The 22092-nt window shown below is 36.2% G+C and overlaps 2 protein-coding genes across 4 annotated transcripts in view; one reads left to right on the top strand and one right to left on the bottom strand.

The window, feature by feature from the left end:
* itgbl1 (integrin, beta-like 1) overlaps positions 1-11421 on the bottom strand; it is a 46494-nt gene extending 35073 nt beyond the window's left edge. Inside the window, exons 1-3 of the mRNA XM_058787706.1 lie at positions 11181-11421; positions 9659-9861; positions 1722-1868 (exon numbers count right to left, since the gene is read on the bottom strand). Of these exons, the coding sequence (XP_058643689.1) occupies positions 1722-1868; positions 9659-9861; positions 11181-11272 (442 nt within the window). The 5' untranslated portion in view covers positions 11273-11421. The remainder of the gene's footprint in view (positions 1-1721; positions 1869-9658; positions 9862-11180) is intronic.
* A 790-nt stretch (positions 11422-12211) lies between these two features.
* The window catches only part of nalcn (sodium leak channel, non-selective), a 112147-nt gene continuing 102266 nt past the window's right edge, over positions 12212-22092 (top strand). Inside the window, exons 1-9 of one of the 3 annotated variants that reach the window (XM_058786187.1) lie at positions 12212-12595; positions 13573-13745; positions 15892-15983; positions 16142-16222; positions 16800-16940; positions 18184-18366; positions 20270-20353; positions 20470-20609; positions 20691-20819. In XM_058786187.1, coding sequence (XP_058642170.1) covers positions 15948-15983; positions 16142-16222; positions 16800-16940; positions 18184-18366; positions 20270-20353; positions 20470-20609; positions 20691-20819 — 794 coding nt within the window. In that variant the 5' untranslated portion in view covers positions 12212-12595; positions 13573-13745; positions 15892-15947. The remainder of the gene's footprint in view (positions 12596-13572; positions 13746-15891; positions 15984-16141; positions 16223-16799; positions 16941-18183; positions 18367-20269; positions 20354-20469; positions 20610-20690; positions 20820-22092) is intronic. The other 2 variants (XM_058786188.1, XM_058786190.1) reach the window with 2 other exon arrangements.

The raw sequence follows: 22092 nt of genomic DNA on the forward strand, positions 1-22092 counted from the left end.
TTATTCAATACTTTTTGAAACCTCCATTTGCCAAAATAGGAGCTTTTTAGCAGCAAACACTCAAGATGGGTTTGGTGAACACAGGGATAAAAAGTACCCCATGTGTACAATGAAATATACTGCTGTATTTTTGATGTTGTGGGCCTATATTTCTGCTGTAGGTCCTGGACATCTTGTTTAGACGCATGGCATCATGGATTCTATCAAGTACCAACAGATAAAAAACCAATAAGTGACTGACTCTGTTAGAAATCTTATAATGGGCCATGTTTGGATCTTCAAACCGGACAATAATCCAAAAACAAACCTTAAAAACAACATAAAAATGGGTCACTGAACACAAAACTAAATGTTTAGTTACATCTGAAAATAGAAGCCAGTCCCATTTGAAGTTATATATAGACACACGTCCTCTTCCAGGCAGTTTCGTAACATTTTATATTGATTGGAAATTCTTAATTATTGCCCTGATGTTGGAAATGGTCATTTTCACTGCTCTAGCTCTTTTCTTAAAGCCACTTCACTAATTTGTGAAGCTCAATTATCTTTTGCTGCACATCGGAAATATATTCTTTGGTTTTTCTCATTGTGATGGTTGATTAATTTGGAATTTGGCCTTTGTTTTGTTTTCCCTTCTATTTATATTTCTGTGAAACAGGAAGCCATGGCTGGATAATTGAATGTTCATAATCACGCTGGAGTGCTCAAAATTGTGAATATGAATGGGAATATACTTCAGAGATATTTTACTCATAAGAATTTCTAGGGGTACCAGTAATTGTGTCCAATATGCATTTGAGAAAAAAAAAAAAAAACATTTATTATTATTTCATAATGATATTTCCCCCCATTTTAAATTCTTATTCTCCAATGAAAGCTTAGATTTTGTGATATAAAAAAAAAAAAAGATCAAAAGGATTAACAATGCACATTTATTTTCACAGCCTTCTTTGATCATATTTACCAAGAGTACCAACAATGCTGACCAAGTGTGTGTGTGTGTGTGTGTGTGTGTGTGTATATATATATATATATATATATATATATATATATATATAAATATATGAAGAGTTCAGATGCAAAAGCCTCTAAGTACGTCTGACTTTTTCTTTAAAATTAGCATTTCTTTCTGGCAACTATGTATAGGTTTCTATGTAAGTACTAGTACTTCTGAACGGGTTGAGGCTGGGATTTAGTGCATTTGAAGTGAAAGTACTTGATGAAGATATACTATGTGTGGAGAGCATTCACTCAGTATCATCATCTCATTTTTGACCAAAATGGCTTTTAGAGGCTTTTGCTTTGGAACTCTTCATATATATATATATATATATATATATATATATATATTGGAACTGGAAGTGTGAACAAATTGATTCACATACCCAAAACAAGCCAATTCTTACATTCTGAATTTTGCCCAATCCTGATACACTGCATTTCACATGCCCTAATGACACAGTAGATACATAGCAGGCATATCTGCAAGCAGCTGGGCCCCCTTGCTAACAACATACAGACACATCACCTAAAGTTAATGATCAGGTCGGTGTAAGGGTTAAATATAGGGTTGGGGGCAAGGTGTGAAATACAAGCAGGCTGTTATTTTCTAGGCCACCCAGAAAGAATGTTTGGACAACTGCATGCCACAACTGCATATCCTGACCTTCAGTTCTATTATTTATAGGCCCCCATGCAATACCAAATATCAAACATCTTACCTGCATTGGAGCAAACTACACCCTGGGCATTGCGGCAGAGCTCTTTACTGGTTTTACCGGAGAGTGAACATTCCTCCTGGTACTGACAGGATTCCCCAAACCAGTTTTCATCACAGAAACACTTTCCACATTTGCATATCCCATGATCTGCATTGTACACACATACAGAATACAGTTACTGATTGTTTTGAGTAACACACAGTCATGATACAGACCCACACTGTTAAAGTAAACAGGTTGATAACAAATGATATTTTGTTGGATGAGTCAAAGAGCTCACTATGAGATTGATTTTGTGATTAGTAACACATTTGTAAGGTGTTTGGAGAGGGGTGAAGGCCAGGGTGATGTGAAAGACATTAACACTCTCCATGTATGCATGTTTACCTAGGAAACCCTGACAGAGAGGAGGATGGGAGTTCTGTGTGTTTCACACATGTGCTTTTCACAGCTAAAAGGTGTTGAAGATTCCTTATGGTTCATTTCCACACCATTGGTATCATACAATTGCACAACCCTACACACTAGATGTGCTACCTGATCAGTGTAAAAGTATTTTGTTTTTACACTTGTTTTAATTTTGAAGTCATTAAAATGAAAAATTCTCAAGTCAGACCGAATCACAGGCTCATGCCCAAACAGGTCGGGTTCAGGCTTTAATGCCCCTGAAGACACTTTGTTAACCCATTTGCTAAATGATGCACAAACTATAAAATTGCTCATTGTTAACAAAGCAAAATGAATAGGCTTATGAAGTGTTAAAAGGGAGAAGAAAATATTTCCCATATGTTTTGTTGCTGACGTTTGTGGCTGACTATAGTATTTTGGCACAAAATCATATGCCATATGGAAACTAGCCAAATGAGGCAGATTGCTTGACATCCCCTTGAAAGCCATGAAAAAAAAGTTTAAAAACAATGACCCAGTATGTTTTGTGCAGGTGTATTATAAAATAAAATAAAAATAATAAAGCTTATGGGATATTTAATTCTAAATATCTAAATATTATGGGATAAAGCAGGGATATTTAATTCTACCACCTGCAAAGTTAGACGATTGTGTGTAGCCTAATGACAATGTAAGTGCAATATAAGGTAGATTTTTCCACAAAGCTCACTTATAAAGAAAATACAAGTAATTCTACTTATTACGAAATACCGTAAGAACATTTTTCATTCATTTTCCACCACTTTCTCTTTTGATATGCATGCAACAGTACCAAAAGTGAGATTATTTTTCTATATCAGACCATTGCTGATTGCCTATCATTATTCTTGACTCCATGGATGAAAATGGATGTTAACAAAAAAAACAAAACAAAAAAAAAAACACCGGCAGACAAAATATGCTACAAATATATACTGTTATTGTAAATTCAGCTCCTTTAGCCACATCCTGAAGTGCCATCTTCAATCACTCCCTGCACTAATCCATCATGTAAATTTGATGTCGTCTTCAAGGGCTATCCATCAGTCCTTAACAATAGCCTTGTTCTGCTCCTGCACTCATTACCAGAGAGTCTTGGCTGCTTGTCACAAACATTCAGTGTTTTATAGCCAATCTGGAGGGAAAGGCAAGATTTATGCTAATACCAAATGGAGGATACATCTATCTTGTGCCCTATAGATTAAAAGCAAATTGGTATTGCAAATGTTAAGATATGAGCAATGCATTTTTGGACATTGGCTATGATGTGATCCTTTAAGAAGGCATTCCTCATATACATCAGGCAGGTTGTAAGCAGTGGGACAACAACTTCTTGTTCAATGTGACTGACACAATTTCAGACATTACTGATCATCAGAATAATGTTTTCAATGTGGTCTCAAGCTGATGTTTTTTTAGAAGAACCTATTTGACTTTTAATGCATTCTCAAATGACTACTTTTAACATTGGGAATACCAGTTACATTAAATAAAAGGACAAATGTCCTGTTTTCAAGTCAAGTCACTTTTATTTCCATAGCACTTTATACAGTGCAGATTGTTTCAAATCAGCTTTAATAAATGGGAAAAGAGCAGATTTGATCTCAGTTATGGAGACCATTCAGATTCTGCTGTAAAGCAGCTCAAAAAAGATAATAGTTTCATTATTTAGCTTACGTACATTCAGTGTTGTTTTAGTTCAGTTCAATAACAGTGTAAGGTACATCAGTTTCTAAACAAGTTCAATTCTGCTATAAGCAGTTCTACAGAAAGTAGCAATGTCGGTATTCTAAAAACAAGAACAAAGCAAAAGTTTCTTTTTTCAGTGCCATTTAATATGTTCTTAACATTCGTAGTCACGTTTCTCTTGAAAGTCGGTTGATGTCAGAGTTTGATTCTACATGCAGACACAATCACTTTGACATATTAACTGCCACCTACCCATGTGTGGGAGGAAGAGTTTGGTCCTTGCTGTCCACTGTGTCCCTGCTTCTGTGCCACCAGGGGCATAATTTACCCCCTCCCAGCTGATGGGCCAAGACGGCCATATCCACCCTGAGCTGTATGACTCACTCTAAACAGCTGTGAACAGTATTAATAGACGGTGTGGCCTCATCAGATAAATTGCAGACGGCGAGCAGATTAATGAGTCATCAGATGCTAATAGCTGTTCCTATTGCAGACAGTGCTGTCCATGTTAAATACTGACAATATGGGGTGACCAGGAGTATGCATGACAAACTCTTATTACAATAATTTGCTTTGTGAAGCACTGAATCGCAGGCGATGTTGTCTCTGAGCATTCAGCTCATTTCAGGATGCAAATATTTTTGGCTCAAGAATCTTTTTTTCAGTAGATATATCTACATTTATTTTTTATTTTTTTACCTTGAAGCAGCAGTCACTTTGCTTCTTTTATATTAAGGTGCTTCAATGATCATTGAAAAATGTTCATATTAACTCAATTGAGCTTAGATAGGATCTTAACTAACCAATGCAAATGAAAATCAAATTGAAATCAGCGAGTGGTAGTGCTTTCAAAGATCTCAATTACACCTATGATTGGAGTGTGAGTATAATAGCTTGTTCCGATTAACAGTGTACACAAAGATAAAGACACCAAATCATCCAAGAGAATATATATATTCTAAAAATAATATTAATTAAAGATTGCTACCCTGTTCTATTGCTTTTGCCTTCTGTTTTCCATTAAAGTCAGCCACTTTAAATCACTAAACAAAAGGAAACTGTAACAAACGAATGGCTCACAACGAGTATCTTTTGTACCTACAATGCAAAAAATGATGTTGTCATTAAACAAAGATTGTTGGACAATGTTTTAGAAGATAATACTATTTTTAGTCTTTTTATTTCAAAATTTACTTGCTGTTCTAATTATTTGTGAAATTATTTGTGAAATTTGCTAGCAATTTCTGAATGAAAGTTGATTCTACACCAATTATTTTTTAGTGTAAATGCAGCCTAATTATACATATCAAAACAAACAAACAAAAAAAGATAATAAATAAATAAAACCGGGCTGCTCCGTTGAAATTAATCTAACAAGTTTTACATTGGATTGGGACAAACACAGTGCAATGAAAGAGAAAATTCATTAAGGAACAACCATAGAAACTGACTTTTTTATGCATTACAAAAGACGCAATCCACAGCAGACTCTTTGCTAATCAGCTTTCTATGAAGTTTGCACATGTTTTTATCCACACAAACCTTTAGTAAACCATGGCCTTTATGTGCTAGCTTGAACTTGAAGATATTTTTTCCCCTCTTAGCCTGTTAAACAGCGGCTTCGTATAAAACAAGACAGTGAGGTAATTATTTCCCCTTGTTGTTCTCCTGCTTTGCGTTGTAGAGCGTGAAATGATTATGTGCTAGGTTGGGCTGGGTGTGAGGGAGACATCTGTCCTGGCTAATAATGCTGCATACCTACAGCAGACCTGCAGCGATGAAGACAGGCCAAATCATGTAAAGAATGAGGGTCACTGTGTGTAATAAGTTTATAGACAATCTGTGATTTATGATACTTGTCAGATCTGTGGTCCCAGCATTTTTAGCCGTAGCGCTCATATGGGAGATGTGCGTTCATGTCCGGCCCATGTCATGTTCATTTTTTCCCTATTTCCTCTCACCTGACATTTGATAGTGTGTTACTAATTGGATGAAAGCCCATAGAGGAAATTAAATTGTCATTTTGGCTTCATCATTCATATTTGCAGTAAAATGACACAGTGTTGTCCCCTGTTCGGACACAATTTTCCACTGTATCCCCAAGCACATATTGACCTGGAAGGCATGTGACCTTTTCATGTAATTTTGAAGTATGGCTCAGACCTGCTGCCTGAGCTAGTACCCACACTATATGGTGACTTGCTAGAATGCATACTTTGGTTCACCTGAACCATAAACTCCGCTGTCGAGCCCATTGTGTAGCAAACTATAATTACACTTCACCGAAACATTTTAAAAAGTGCTATTGGTGTATACCATGCTGTGGAAACATCTTTAGCACATTAGATAAAGGTTAAGAATGTAATTTGTATCTTTTGCTTTAGTGTGCCAGTAGGAAATGTCAGTTTTCCATTTCCAAACATTCATTTGGCAAATATATTGTAATAATCAAGTGATATTTGTGCATGAATAAGCTGTCCAGATTGAGACAGTCTGGGATAGACACTGAGATTATTCTAAGCACCTTGGAGAAGTTGCCTCAGTTCTTCTATGGGTTTAGGGGCTGTTCACACAGAATGCTTTTTTCCATTCCACTGCACTACATTTCCATTGTTTTTCTAGCTAAACAAGCGTTAGATGGACATCTTTGCATCTCATGCAAGACACAGTGTTTTAAATACGTGGCACTCAAGTTAAAAGAAAGGTCATATGATATTCCTAGAAGTCATTTCCCCATTAGAATGTTTTTGGGAAGAACAGAAGTCCAACAACAAAAAGACTGAGGAAAAAGCTCTTTGACAGGGTTCCACTGGGACCTGGAAACATGGAATATCACTCTTCTGACACGCTCACTCAAGCGCATCAAAAAAAGCAAAGGATCTCAAGGGTATCATAAATCAAAGCCATCGTTACTGATGTATATAAAACAACTTTCTGTGGACATAAATGATCATAAATCTGTTCTTCACATATACCTCATTTTAGTTTGTTGAGAAGAACTGGAGAGAAGAGGTCTCTAGATGGCAACACTTGCTTGATAAAAAAGGACAGTGCATCACACCACAGGAGCAAAAATGAAGGTCGCACCAAGTCGCTGAGAAAATGTCTATAGATGGAAAAGAGCTAGAGAGGAAAAAGTTAAGTCAGCGCTGTGCCAAATCTTTCACGTGGCTCCTTGAAACCCCAATTAACTTGTTTTGGGAGAGGGAAAAATGAGTGAAAAAAGTGGAAAGAAACTGCCACGTTGAGCTCTGTCCCCATAAAGTAGAAGAAAAAAAGCAAAACCAGGTCACATAAAAAGGGAAGAAAACCATGAAATTGTGCTCCGTTTTTCTCAGTCTGTACAAACAATTCAAATCCCATGGAAATGCTTGTACATTTGAATTTTTGTACTATTCGGTGACAAAAAATGAAAAGAAAATATTCACACATGTTAATCAAATGTAACCTATTGAAACACTGGAGATGCGAGCAAACTAAAACAAATCATTCACAGCTGATGACCAGCTGTCCGGTAAAAACATTTTGTCGTTATTATGTGCACCCTAAAGTGCTAGTTCACAGTCTTATCGCTGGGTCAAGATATGCTGTCATGTCTATCTGTTTGTCAGTGAACAAAAACAGGTGTTTCAAAGCAAGATGATTTATGGAGTCTTCCTGAACAAATGCAACTCTCCAGAGACCAAGACAGGCTTTTCTTCTTTAGTCAGAAAATAAATTTCTCATTAAATGCTCCACTTATCATGCACATCTTGTAATGAGAAATGAAATTATTAAAAAAGGAAAGAAAGAAAAAAGGAAGGCCAAAAACTATGTAATACTATGTGTTTTTCAAAAGAGCAGGTTGTGGTTATGGAACTGGAGCACGTAAACAAGACCTTAAATGCCCTGTATGCTGATTGAAATGACAAGACAGTGTTTCAAACTCTAAGCGATATTCAAACAATCCTGCTCAGCTTGCACATCCTTCCATTTTTGCGTAATGCTCAAAAATGATTGAACAGAAGACAAACATAAAGCATAACAGCATTTCTCACTGTATTTCTGGTATATATTCCACCTGATGCTGTTCTAAAACTTTAATTACAGTGAAGTGAAGGGATGTGCAAAATAGCACAACATCAGAATCCTTTTACAAGTCTAGAATATCCCAAACTGCCATGGACCAGCTCAGAAAACCAGCTTTCTAGTTAAAAGATGAGATGTTGGGTATTTTGACAGAGATGTGCAGTAAATAGCCTTGATGTTAGACAAGAAAAAATGTTGGTCCATATGTGGCCTCCATTTTCAGAATACATAACCATGAGAGAAACCCTATTATCAGCAATGCTCCAAAGCTAATGAGCTCTTCACTGGTTCGCAACATGCCTCCAAAAAAAAAAAAAAAATCTTTCTTTCCAGCTTCACATATCTCCATTAGTGGTCCTCAACATCTCATTTCTACAGATCAGAACTGGAGGTGGTACGGAAATAGATGGGTGTTTTTGTTCAAAGTCTGTCAGGTGGATTTCTATTTTCAAGAGTATAGAAATCAACATGTTATATAGAGAGCAACAGCAGGAAAGTAAGCAAAAACCCCATTTATTTTCTTAATGGAATTTTTTTTTTAAGTTGTAATATATAAACTTTTCAAGAGAGACCAATCATCAACTCTGAGGTTATTTGGTTATTAATTGATAATATCTGCAGAAGTTCAGTCTGAGTTCAACTTCCTTAAAAAAAATAAAATAAATAAATTATATATATATATATATATATATATATATATATATATATATATATACAGATACACACACACACGTAGCTGTATATATTAGTGCTGTCAAATGATTAATCGCATCCAAAATAAAAGTTTTTGTTTACATGTGTGTGTATTGTGTATATTTATTATGTATATATAAACACACACACATACAGTATATTTTTGAAAATATTTACATGTATATACATTTATATATTTATATTTTATATTATATATAAATATATTTAATCTATAAACATAACATATTTTTCTTAAATATATACATGCATGTGTTTGTATTTATATATACATAATAAATATACACAGTATACACACATATATTATGTAAAGAAAAACTAATTATTAATTAATCGTTTGACAGCACTAATATATATATATATATATATATATATATATATATATATATATATATATATACTGTATATATATATATATATAGTTGATTCAGTTCATTTGCTTTGAATTCTTTATTGAAGAACTTATAAAAACATATACTGTCACAGTTGTTCTCTATGGAGTGTAAATATCTTAAACTAGCACCACCATCGTGTCCTTAGAATTATAAGATGTTTCAAAGCCATCAGCAGGTCATGGAGCTGTTAGTTAAGGGTTTGGATGTCAGGTTATTCAGGACACTCTGCTAATGGATTTCTGTGGACTCACAAATTTTGCACACACTCACCATCCAGTGGAAACTACTGAAATGACATTCAACACAGTAAAGGAAGTATCGGTGAAAATGATCCTTTGAAGCAGTGTCTGCAAAGTCTTTTTTAAAAAGAGGGTTGCTACAGAACAACATGGCACCCAAACAGGCTCCTTTGAAACTGCCTATGTTTGGCTGAATAGAGGCACTGTGAAATTCAAATGAGACCTTGTAGCTAATGACACAATATTGGATGGAACATCAAAGGCCTTACTGAAGCTGGATGTGTGTCTTGCACATGTCTACAAAGCCTTTTTTATTCCAGAAGACACCTGATATTGAAACATGACATTCACAAGTAAGTGAAGGACTAAGTGGGAATGTTGTGTTGGGAGAGTGTGAGACAGCTTTTACCTCCACAGGTCTTCCCATCATATGTCGGACAGATCCAGTCATGGCACTCACAACGCGGTCCATAGAACGTTCCGGGTTCTGTGACCTGGCATATGCAAATCCCGCACTCACACTCACCTCTCCCACTACAGATCAAACCGTCGGGGGTCCGACAGCGCCTCAGTGATGATTCAGAGGAGAGCTTACACTCTCCACCCACCTGCCTGCAAGACACAAGAGTGTTCATTCACCCCGCGACCTTTGCCTTCCACATCAAACCTCTGTTCTTCCTCTGTAGGTGAACATATGCCAGATGGTGGATGGGTGGGTGGTGGTTTGCAATCCTCCCTTTCACCAGTAATGACAACCAGACTCCCTCTTGCTTTCTGGAGGAAATATTTTGTTTTGTTTCTGAGGATGGGCCATGCAATGGTTCAGATTTTGGCAGATTTCCTGAACGTATCTCCTTGTACATTTTTGAGCTAATATTTAAAGATAACAAAAAGACCTGGTAGAAAAATAACACTATAATGCAGGTCATGTGGAAATCGGTGCAAATGGAGTCATGACTCATAAGGTATGATTCTGCTAGTACTCAGTCCCATAGAGAACAGCAAACTCATGTCTAGACACTGTCCATATAAATGCATCTGCTATAGAAGATCTGAATTTGGAAGCAATGAAAATAATCTTAAGTTTCTGTACACTGAGGGCAATAATATAATATATAATATAATCAAAGAGTATATTGGAGTGTATGCTGGTAAAGGGTCTAAAAAGAAAATGCTGTCAAACTCAAGAGCAAGAATTTCATTACAAACCTACTGAAAACAAACGGTGGACTGTATTCCACTATTTATTATTTTCCCACCCGAGTTCCCCTGTGAAAAATGTTTCATTTGGTAGCGTTCTTACATACCACTCCTGCTTCTCGTCTCTGCAGTTGGCCTTTCTCACATTACAGGGTAATAAAAATACACTTTTTTTTTTGTAAAGCAAACACTGTTCAGGGGCTTGGTATGGTTGCACTTACATGGAACAAGTCTGTCAGCCACAACAGCATATTCTCTCTGATTCAGTCTCTGTCTCTACTTATGTGCAATGCTGCGAGAGCATACATAAACATGCATTGTGGTACACATTAGTTTGAATGTGCACCTGCTATGTATAAACCACTTAAGTAATTTGTCAAAATTACAGTCAAGCAACTGTGGACCTTAGCCAAAACCATAGGAAGAGATCAAAAAGGTGCATATGTTTCTGATTTTAAGGAAACACTGTATGTTCTGTGTGGTAAAAACGGGTTAAAGGGGCACTAAGTAAAACAAATAAAACATTGCTGGCACCTTCCCATTCCTGTAAAGAATGGAAAAAGAAAGCATAGTAAAAAGCTTAAGATAGAAATCTACAAACCTTGGACTAGCTCTGTAGCTGTGACTACACAACAGAAACTTTCTCGTCTGTAAAAATCCAGTCTGTCAGCAAAACACGGCTGCACAGTGGAAAAGTCAAACTGATTGAAAAACAAGACAGCTAAACTCACCTTAGCGACTGCTGTAAACTTCCTTGAACGGCAGAGAGCAAAATTAGAAGCAAAGAAACTAAGACGGAGTTCACCAAAGTCTCTGCATGCATGTTTAGATCCCCACCAGAAACCTGAAGTGAAGTGCCTTCAGGAATTTCCACTTTCCAAAACAGAGGGAGAACGGGCTGGCCAAATCCAGCTTGAACGCTTCAGAGGCCAACAGCGCTCTCCATATGAATGCCTTTGATTAGTTGTTGTTACTCTCGGTGCAAAGGCAGGAGTAAGACATAAAGTGCCAAAAAAGAAAACTTTATAACCGTAATTCAAAAAAAAAAAAAGTTCATAAAGATAATTGAGGATTTTACTTTCTGTATCTCTGCAGTGCTGTCTTTTTAAAAGGGGATTTGCTAATACAATCATGATAAAAACAAAACATAAAATATAAAAAGGAGACAACTGGTTACGAAACAAATAAACTCTTTCAAAACTGTTTTAATGAGCTTTAATTATGATTTCAATTATCTGTTTTATCATTATGCTATTTTTTTTCCAACACAGTAATAATAACCACTTTAAATGAAGATTCTGGAGGAATATATTAATATCAAGCTATATCCCCAGATTTATATGATCCATCTTGTTCTATAGCTGCAATCCATTTTCCATTAATAATTACTTTGAATAGAAACTTGCAGACACCTACCAAGCAATAGCCTATGTCCCATCCTGACAAATGAACATACAGTATTGTTTTAAGCACAATCTGAAGAATCAAATAAAAACATGTTATGATGGCTAGACCTTTTGATTAGGCAAACTTATTTATCCATTTAAAAAAAATAAATAAATCAATTTAACAAAGAACCCCAGAGTAAAGTTAGGTTCGTTTCAATTCACAAAAGGACTCCAAAGACACATGGACACTTCCTGTTTGCAGTCTTGTGCATCTAGTTTGTAAAAGTTCTTATAGGCTGTAGCCAAATACGTTTATCACGCCTCTACTAAGAGCTCCGTTGCACTTTATTTTACAGTACGTGTACTTACATATACTTACAATGTACTTACAGTGTACTTACACACGAAGGTACTGGTGATATAAAATAACGGCATGCGGTCGGATTAGGTTTAGGGGTAAATTCAGGGTTAGTACCTAGTTATTGTAATTACTACAATAAGTACATATAGTATGGACATGAGGAACTGGACTGTAAAATAAAGTGCTACCAGCTCGATCTCGGTTAGTACACACACAGTTCGACAATTTAAGGAAAGATCCACATTTTACAAGCGAATTTAATAGACTACAACAGAAAACTACAAAGAGGTGCATGTGTGTTCACTTATTCACGCGCTGTCTCCATGTTGACTCGGCTCTGTGATCTCTGGAAAATCCATAGGTACACTCAAGAGGGAACGTTAAAAGCAACAGCTTGGTGAGCATTTAACACACCGCCCCTATATGGTTCAGACGATACTTTCATTCGATGTTATTTTGGTTTAAAACCAGTTTAAATGGTTGGTATATGGTTAATTAGGGGGACAACTGGTTAAATAGTTGCAATCCATGTTTACAGTTGTGGCGGAGAAATCGCTGATATGGTTATCACGGTTGTCAGTCATTGCCATTTCAGGACTGACTTATGTATTCCGTACACAAGCTCAAGGACGATAATTTAGTGGGTTCATTAACTCCACATTTAAATGCCGTTGCAAAATTTAACGCTGTGTATTCAGCAGTAATTTCAGTAGGCTGTTAGTAAAGCCTTGGAATGCGGATCAAATTAGCTTTTCAATAACATTTAAGCAATGTTTGCGAGTATCCTATTCATGAAATAATAATATCAAACTTGTTTTGGCCAAATAAAAGTGTTATTAATTTATTAAAAATCAATTAGGCTACATTTAATGATAAAATTCTAACATTTAAAACGCGTGACAACCTGCCCGAATAAAAATGTCACGACCTGCCTCTGACATTTATGAAAAATAAATAGTAGGAGTTCAATTTGACGTCTGTCATTTCAGATTATGAGGAATGAGAATTAATATTATTTTTAATATTAATTGTTGTTTTGCTGTTATATCATTATTGCATTTGCTTGTTATTTTAATTGTAAAAAAGCTAGCTAGTTTCTATAACCTAATATAGCTCTTGTGACAACTAGCCCCGGTCTATATCTATATTATTAATAACTATTATTTATTATTTCCGATGATAATTTACGGATATGTTGATGTGTTAAATTATAATCAAAAGCCTAGTTTTTCCTGGTATTTTTGTGTTCAAAGCTGATGTTTATTCAAGAATAGTGACTTAAAATTCAATTTCAGATTTCAAAGTTTTTCATTTCAATGATATTTTATCAGCATTTAACATTCATTAAAATAATGAGAAACTTGTTTCTTTCAGTACTGATATGTTAGACATGTCAAGGCCTGCGGGATCTCATCCTGCTCGCTGTGCTGTAGCGGGTCACGCGCGTCCGGTGCGCATCTGTCGCGCGGCTGCTGTGCCTGAAGCTCGAGCTCAATACAACGAGTCATGGACTATACACCGCATTAACGGCGATACTTCAACAACCGGTAAGTCACAGAGCGTTTTTCTTGTCGTGAGTTCGATTAGTGTCAGATAAGAGATGTATTTTGTTTTATTCGGCTTGTTTGCTCATCTACCAGGAAGTGTATGCAACCGACTGCGCAGTCAAAAGGCCTTTGTTCAAAAATACAGCGCTGTAATTGATTGAAAACCTTTTCGGATAAACTTGTGACAAATTTAGACGGTAATACACACAATGTCGTAATCGACATGCCTTTATGTTTTTTGTAATTTGTGTGTTTTCTCGTAAAAGGTTATTTAGCAAGAGCTATAGCGGCAGCAGCTCTGCTCTCATCTGTTGCCATGGTAACCGTGCAGGAGCAGGAGGAATCTCCCTGCATGATGCTCATGTATCATGGCTGATGTCACTGTGTTCCGGTGTGCCACGTAGCCTCAAGTATGCTGACATGATTTCGAGTCAGTTTGTTTTGCTTTTACATGTGATATATTTTTGAAGACAGGTGGCTTTTGGCAGTGATCTGTAAAAATGGTGGTCTTGTGTTGAATTGCTTTGTGTGTCAAACAGAAGCAGGGTGTTTAATTGCATAATCGTGTTATTTGGATCAACCTAAGATTAATGATACTGATTTTTGAGGATCTGAAAATGTCTAAGTGGTTGATGGTTAAAACAGAACTGAGAAGCTAAACATGAAGAGACAGATAGAGACATAGAAATACTTTATTGATTTAATTTGAGGGAGTCCCCACCAGGAATTAAGTTGCAACCAGTGTCATAAACAACATTTGCCCACTGAGATTACATGCTTTGCTAAAATAATGTACTATGATTTTACAGTCTCTGTGTTTGATTATAAACTGAACTGTCACAACATTTTTTATAAAATAAGTTAGCAGGTTTTTAGAGTTGTTCAGAAAATGTTTCATTTCATAATTACACACTTATTTTAGGACATTTCTTTTTCTCCATGAAAAGAGAAACACTCTGGATGGATGGCTGGTGTGAGTAGGTCTACAAAAAAGTAATATGTAAAGTATATCAAATGTTACAAACAACAGATAAATTCACTACAGCACAAATTTCCAATACATTTATTTTTATTTTTTAATTACTTTTGCCCTCAGCTCTGGTTAATTTCTGACCCTGATAATGGGTTTACAGCCTAGCATTTTGTTAAAAATTGTTTTTGTTATTAGTGCTGTACACATTAATGAAATATAAATATATTTCATAAATTTGATGCATTTTTGTGTTTGGCATAGCATTATTAGTAGGAATTTACACATACACAGAGAATGTGTATATTTTATTCATTCTATATGTCTATTTTCTGTTGTTCTTGGATCAAATGAAAATATCAAGTTGGGATTGGATATCCAATCTAATCAGTTGTGCTATACTGTATACTGCTTTATATTCTGTAGCAAATTTTTAGAAACAAAAAAAGCCTTTGGGGGTCATAATTATCCTTCTCATAGCCTATACAATCTAATCTAAAACATAAATCGCTTATGTAACAAGCGAGCCTAAAAACTCACGACACCAGCCACCATTAAAGTGTTTAGTGATTGCATCCTGCCTTTAGGCAAATAGTCCTTTCTGTAAAAGTGAAACTAATTGTAGTCTTCTGCAACTTACTCCTACATTACTGCACTTACACCCTGTAATTTTGTTTTCAGTTGTCTTCAAACCTCTGTCTATCAACATATGCTAACTGTAGCAATTACTTTGCAATTGCCTATGACTACATAGAAGCTGTTCTGAGGAGACCACTATGTTCTTGACATAAATATAAAAACTTTTAAGATTCAACTTTCCATTGTAGACTTCAAATTGTATTAAATGTTTTTACTGGCAGACAGCAAACGCTTTAAATGTGAATCTTGCCATTGTTCCGAACTGCCCTTCGAATGACCTTGATGTAGTGTAATTCATGTTACATCTGCCTTTGAAATGTTTACCAACTCCGGAAAAGCTCCTCGTCATGTTATACGATATTTGACGCATGAAGTTCCTGCCTGACCTTACTGGACATGACAGTTCTCTGGAGTGGATTTGTTCCTTTTGTGTTGATATCACATGTAAAGGTCAAGCTTTCAGCTGTTATGTGATGCAGCATTCATTGACGGGACTCCTTTATAAATAAGAATAAAAGGCTAATGATATTCTTGCAGGATAGACCTCGACTCCACTGATCAGCCGTCTTTCGTATTGAATTCAGTTCCTCTCTATGCCGGGGATGAATGCACCAATGAGGAGCCTGACCGTGAGTAACCTGGTCCCACAATCCCATCCGTCCATGACTCCGCCACTCAGTGTTGCATATATGCCTTGTCTGATGTGGTGGACATTATTTGTCGATATAATTGTACCCATTTGGTACACCATATGCCATGTTGACTAACTGTTGTGTGTTATTTACAGGGTATGCCTGATCGCATGTTATGTGCAGTGCTGGAACAATTTCAGCTTTACTTTTCCCGTTGGTATGTGCGCTTTGTTTCAGTGAGTGTGTGATATCCATGTTTTATTATTGTCCTCGGTAAGAATGGCTCTAGAGCCAATATTATGCAGTCTCATTATCGGTCGCCTGTCGTTTGTGTTGCGCGCTGAAGATCCAATGTGATCTTTGTAGAAGGTAAGTCGGTATTTCTATGTCAAGTCAACAGTCTGTGTTTTATGTACATCATATGCTTGATTGTGTTTAATGGTGGCTGTGCAACACTACAATACATATTGTCTGGTACCATTCAGAGCTGTCTTCATGTCGTACTGTACAGCCACAATGAACACATAGCTCAAATCTGTTTGCATGCTGTAGTTACTAGATGTATCTGTGCTTAGGCACTTCCTCTGAGGTGTTTTTTTTATTAGCATTTAGCCTGTTATAAGCTATTTTGCTTTTTTCCCCAAGCTAAATTTCTTTATTTTCTAATATTTTATTTTGTAATGTAAGTGCTTAGAGCACATATAGAGTTAGCATCTAATAAAGAATAAATCCAATGGCTACAAACAGAATTTGAGCTTTGGCTGATGAGTGGTTTAAGTTAGCGTTTGTGGTCGATGTGCTTTTGTCTTCCAGATCCACTCTCTCTATAGCACAGCGAGCCCAAGCATGCTGAAGAGGAAGCAGAGCTCGCGGGTCGAGGCCCAGCCTATGACCGACTTTGGGCCAGATGAAACACTGACAGACAGTGCAGACATAGTTTGGATCAACAAACCAGTATGTGAACAAATCTCTGAAACCTTACCATGTGGCTCTTCTTCACAATAATTTGTGACACACACATACTCCCAAAAAGAGATAATTAACCAGCTAAAACCTTGTCCAAACCAGGTGCAATTTCATAAAATAAGACACATTTTTATTCCATGTTGTTATTATTATTATTATTATTATTATTGTTATATGACTGTCCAAACCAGTCATATATCCACCTTATTTTCAGTGGGGAAGTAAGCTGCTTCCTTTGTATGTGTGAGGCTTCTGATTCATTATTTGCTATAGGTAAATAACTAGAAGAATTATGAAGTGCAGTAAACAGTAATACTATGTGCAATTATAAAGCAGTGTGTTTATGATTACACTATCACATTAATATAATATGATAACAAATAACGGTTTGCAGTATCAACCAGCATAAATGGCTGTTCTACAGCTAAAATAACTGAAAGAAGCTGATACCAGAAGCACATTTAAGTTAGAAATAGCACTCAGCATCCAGCACCCAGCATTCAAGACATTTTCACAGCGGTTTGGTGTAGCCCCACCCACATTAAAATCTCATTGGTCCAAAATCCTATTCTACATAACTCTATAGTAAATGTGTAGTTTAGTTAAATTATTTCACTTACACTATTGTCATTCCAAACCTGTATTTTTTTTTCATTAAACACAAATGGTGTTTTGAATAATGTTCTCTCTTTTTCATTTAACAAAAGTATATGCACTGACCAAAAACTTTCAAGATTCATAAAGGACAAAAAACTAGGCTATTATAAATGTAGACCATCTAGTGCGCTATGTTTTTTGAAAACATACAATAGCTGTTTGTAAGAAACTGATTGACATTTATTAATTGAAAATCTTCTATTCAAAGAAAATCTTCTACTGTATAGCAGAGACCAAAATTTCACTAAATAATTGTTTGGCATAAGAAAACTTATATAGCACACAAATCACAACAGACACTACACTCTCAGAAAAAAAGGTATGAAAGCTGTCACTGGGGCGATACCCTTTCAAAATATACTAATATGTACCATTAAGGTACGCAGATGTACACATTTAGGTATGAATATTCACCCTTTAGGGTGTAAATAAGATACAAAAGTGTAAATTTTTCAAGGGTACCACCCCATTGACAGCTTTTGTATCTTTATTTCTGTTCAGTTAGGAAAAGATGCAAAACTGAAACCATGAGGATGTTCCACTCTCTAAAACAGATCGTGTTCTTTGTCCTCAGTGGGTTCATTCTCTCCTCCGGGCCTGTGCCATAATCAGTGTCATTTCAGTGTGTATGAATACACCTAAGACCTTTGAGCACTACCCGCCATTGCAGTATGTCACCTTCGCCCTGGATACGCTGCTGATGTTTCTCTACACTGCAGAGATGATTGCCAAAATGCATATCAGGGGCATCATCAAGGTAACACACTCAATCAGCATTGTCACAATTTACAACAGAAAAAGGAAGAGGAAAAAAGACTGTGTCCTTTGGAAGTGAATAAAGTGGGCAGGTCGCTAAATAACGTATGGACAGTTTAATTGGCGAATCAAGGATAACAACCGCACAGAGAGACATTGAATAGTGAATCATTTGCTTTCTGAACCTGCAAAGAGATGCCTGGAAATTTCTTTATCTTTCTTCTAGCATGGGAAGCAGTAAGGTTTATGTAGAAGATAGAGTAATTAATTTGTTCCTTTAGACCTGAGATCGTGTGAGGACAGGGTGATTAACCTTGCAGCAATTATATGCGAAGTTAACACATGCATTGTAATTTTATTGAAGGAGAGTAGCTCGCAGCTACTCTTGTTTTGTATTTCCATCTTTTGAGTGCATGTTATGATCTGTGAAATTCAGTGACATGTTGTTTTCTTTAGCAGGTATATTTTTGCCATTAATTCTGGACTCAGAGACATGAGTAATGCAGTAGTCTAAGCATTTAATTAATGTAAATAATTCATTATCTGTTGCGAATTAGGCCATCTATTTCAATCTTAAATTACGCATTCATCAGCATAAACAATATTCCATATTCAATCTCTACCAGTTGCTGTTAATAAAGTCAGTCAGACCTTCACTTAGTTTTTAAGCTATCCATTTAATAAATCATGGTTTTTGGCCTACTAATCAGTGTGAGATCTGAGCACCATAGCTGATCAGAGGCTCTGAAATCCTAGGGGATTTCTGGGCAGATGTCTTGGGAGAACAAGTGCTTCAACCACAAGTATCTGTCTCTCTATCTAAGAAAAGCCACCGGTGCATGAAGGCAATCTGCACTCAAGCAAACAAACCTGAGCATGTCACACCTCTGATGTCATTTCCTGTGCACCAGCTGCATGTGTGAATAGGTAGTTGACATAATAAACCCTGTGGTGTGACATGCATCAATTAATTTAAAACAAATCTTTAATGACCTTACATGTATTTAGAGAATATATGGAATATTTTTACTTAAAAAAAGTATAAATATGTGCACTTCCATTCAACGGTTTGGGGTCTGTAAGATATTTTAATGTTTTAAGCTTTTTTATGCTCACCCAAGGCTGCCTTTATTTGATAAGAATAAACAGGCAGTATATACAGTAAACTATATACAGAATATACAGTAAAACAGTAATATTTCAGTTTTTTCCTATTTTAATATATTTTTGTCACATTATCCTTCAGAAATCAATCTAATATCCTGATTGAAAACAGTTGTGCAGCTTAATATTTTTTTGTGGAAACCATGACACATCTTTTCCCAGATTCTTTGATAAATAGAATGTTCAAAAGAAGAACATTCAAAAGAACATTTATTCGAAATAGTAATTAGTCACATTATAAATTTGAAATTAATTAGTCATATTATAAATGTCTTTACTGATTTTATTTCTTTAACCAGAAATGTAAAATTATAGCAGGACTATTTAAAATGAATTTGTGAAAGCTTAAAAGAAATGCTTACAAGAGACCTGTAACATGCATGGAAAATATATGGGCATGATATGCATCCACTACCTGAATATAAAGGACTCCTAGCTCCTGTTTTTTGTTTGTCATTATTATTTATCTTATTATTTGTGTGCTTTACCATTAGAGACATAGTTTGATAGTTTTCATTACATATATATTTTTGTACCAAGTTTAGGTCTTCTAGCGCACACTTGTTAGTCAATGTCTGGCAGGATAAATACTCTGAAGTGCTCACACTTGTGTTTGCTGAATTTGGCTGGCTCTGTTGTTAACAGCTGCCACAATCTTTCATTAAACCGGCGGACCAGCTGCCACTCACCTGTGGACTTTCATTTACAGCCTGTATCTTATCACCTGCCTCTGTTTCCAGGGAGAGAACTCCTATGTTAAAGACCGCTGGTGCATGTTCGATGGCTTTATGGTGGTCTTCCTCTGGGTCTCTCTTGTGCTTCAGGTAAGGAAATTATCTTCAGTGTTATTTCCCCAAGTAAATTGTTTCTTTCAAATTAAAAAGAACTGAGCTCCATAGGGAACTCCGCTCATACACTTGTTCCTCTGAATGGTCTCAAGGTGTTTGAAATAGCAGAGATTGTGGACCAAATGTCACCCTGGGGAATGTTACGCATACCGAGGGCCCTCATTATGATCCGAGCCTTCCGAATCTACTTCCGATTTGAACTGCCGCGTACCCGCATAACCAACATTCTCAAGTAAGAGCCCCACGAGCCCAAAGAATATGAGAAATGTCAGCTTGTTTCCATATCAGCCACTTAAAATTCACTTCCTCTCAGGCGTTCGGGGGAGCAGATTTGGAGTGTGTCCATATTTTTGCTCTTCTTCCTGCTCCTGTATGGAATCCTGGGGGTTCAGATGTTTGGAACCTTTAATCATCACTGCGTCACCAATGAAACGCAGAAAGGGTAAGCAAGTTTCACTTTACACTATTTTCATTAAACTATGGAGCCTGTTTTACAACAGAATATTAAAAAGGTAAAAACATTTAATATTTAATAATTAAAAAGGTAATTGTGACTTGATATCTCTCTCAGAATTGTAGGATAGAAATTCCTTGAGATTACACATTTTTATCTCACAATTCTGACTTTTTTTTCATCTCGCAGTTCTGTTTTTTTGTTTCCACCACAAAATAAAAATAAAAAAGATATTTACAACTTTTTTTATCTAAGAATTCTGACTTTTTGCTGCCTTTATATCTCGGAATTCTGAGAATTGTCGGAAATTTTTTTTTCCGGAATTGTGAGATATAAACACATAATTGCAAGAAAAATAGCCTGAATTGTGAGATAAAAAGTCATTTTATAATTGCTTTTTGTTATTTTTATCCCGTGGCAGAAACAAGCTTCCATATTAAATCCAATAAAATCAGCTGTCTTAAATTGAACTTAATAGCCCAAGAAGTCAAGAACTGCTCTTTGTGTGGGGAGTTTTATCACACTCCCTTTGGTTTATTATCCCTGGGATGAATCAGGGGATTTAACATTATGCTGCAGTTTTTCCTGGCATCAGCACGAGATAAGAAGTATGCGTCTGTTGCTGTACACCTCCCACACACATCTGTTCTTTGGAATATAAATCCCATCAGCAGCTGTAAACGTTATTAATAACAGATCATCATTTTCATCGTGTGATGTCACGGCCTCATAAACACTAAACAGTAAGAACAGCCACATTATATGATACGTTTGTCTGAATTTCTCATTTCATATGGAGGTGCTTGATAAGCCAACAGAAATTCATGTCTAAAAATGAACAGTAAATCTGGCTGGAACACTCGCACGCATCCCAACTTAAAGGCGTGATGAAAGCAGGGTTGAGCACAGTCTTAATGCAGTGTGTGTATGGAGCTGTGGAGGTGGTTCTCTTTTAAAACCCAGGCCTATTTAATATTCCCTTGCAAATGAGTGGCGTGTCAGAGCCGGCTCTAAAACAAAGAGTCTAAACCATCAGCAACAGAGGAGTGTGCTGAGCACTAATCACAATAATTATCGTTTCCTGTGTTGCTTGGGCGTTGAGCACATGCTCGCCTCTTTTCATCAGCCTGGCCTCAATCCTTTTATGTGCATGAGAGAAAAGAGCTCATATATTGCAAGATATCTCACCCTGACCCTGTACTGGCATTCAACATATTATCATTCAAAACAGGTTAGCCACAGGTTTAAAATATTGCCCACC

This window comes from Onychostoma macrolepis, chromosome 09, assembly GCF_012432095.1.
Source record: "Onychostoma macrolepis isolate SWU-2019 chromosome 09, ASM1243209v1, whole genome shotgun sequence".
In the NCBI taxonomy this organism is placed as follows: Eukaryota; Metazoa; Chordata; class Actinopteri; order Cypriniformes; family Cyprinidae; genus Onychostoma; species Onychostoma macrolepis.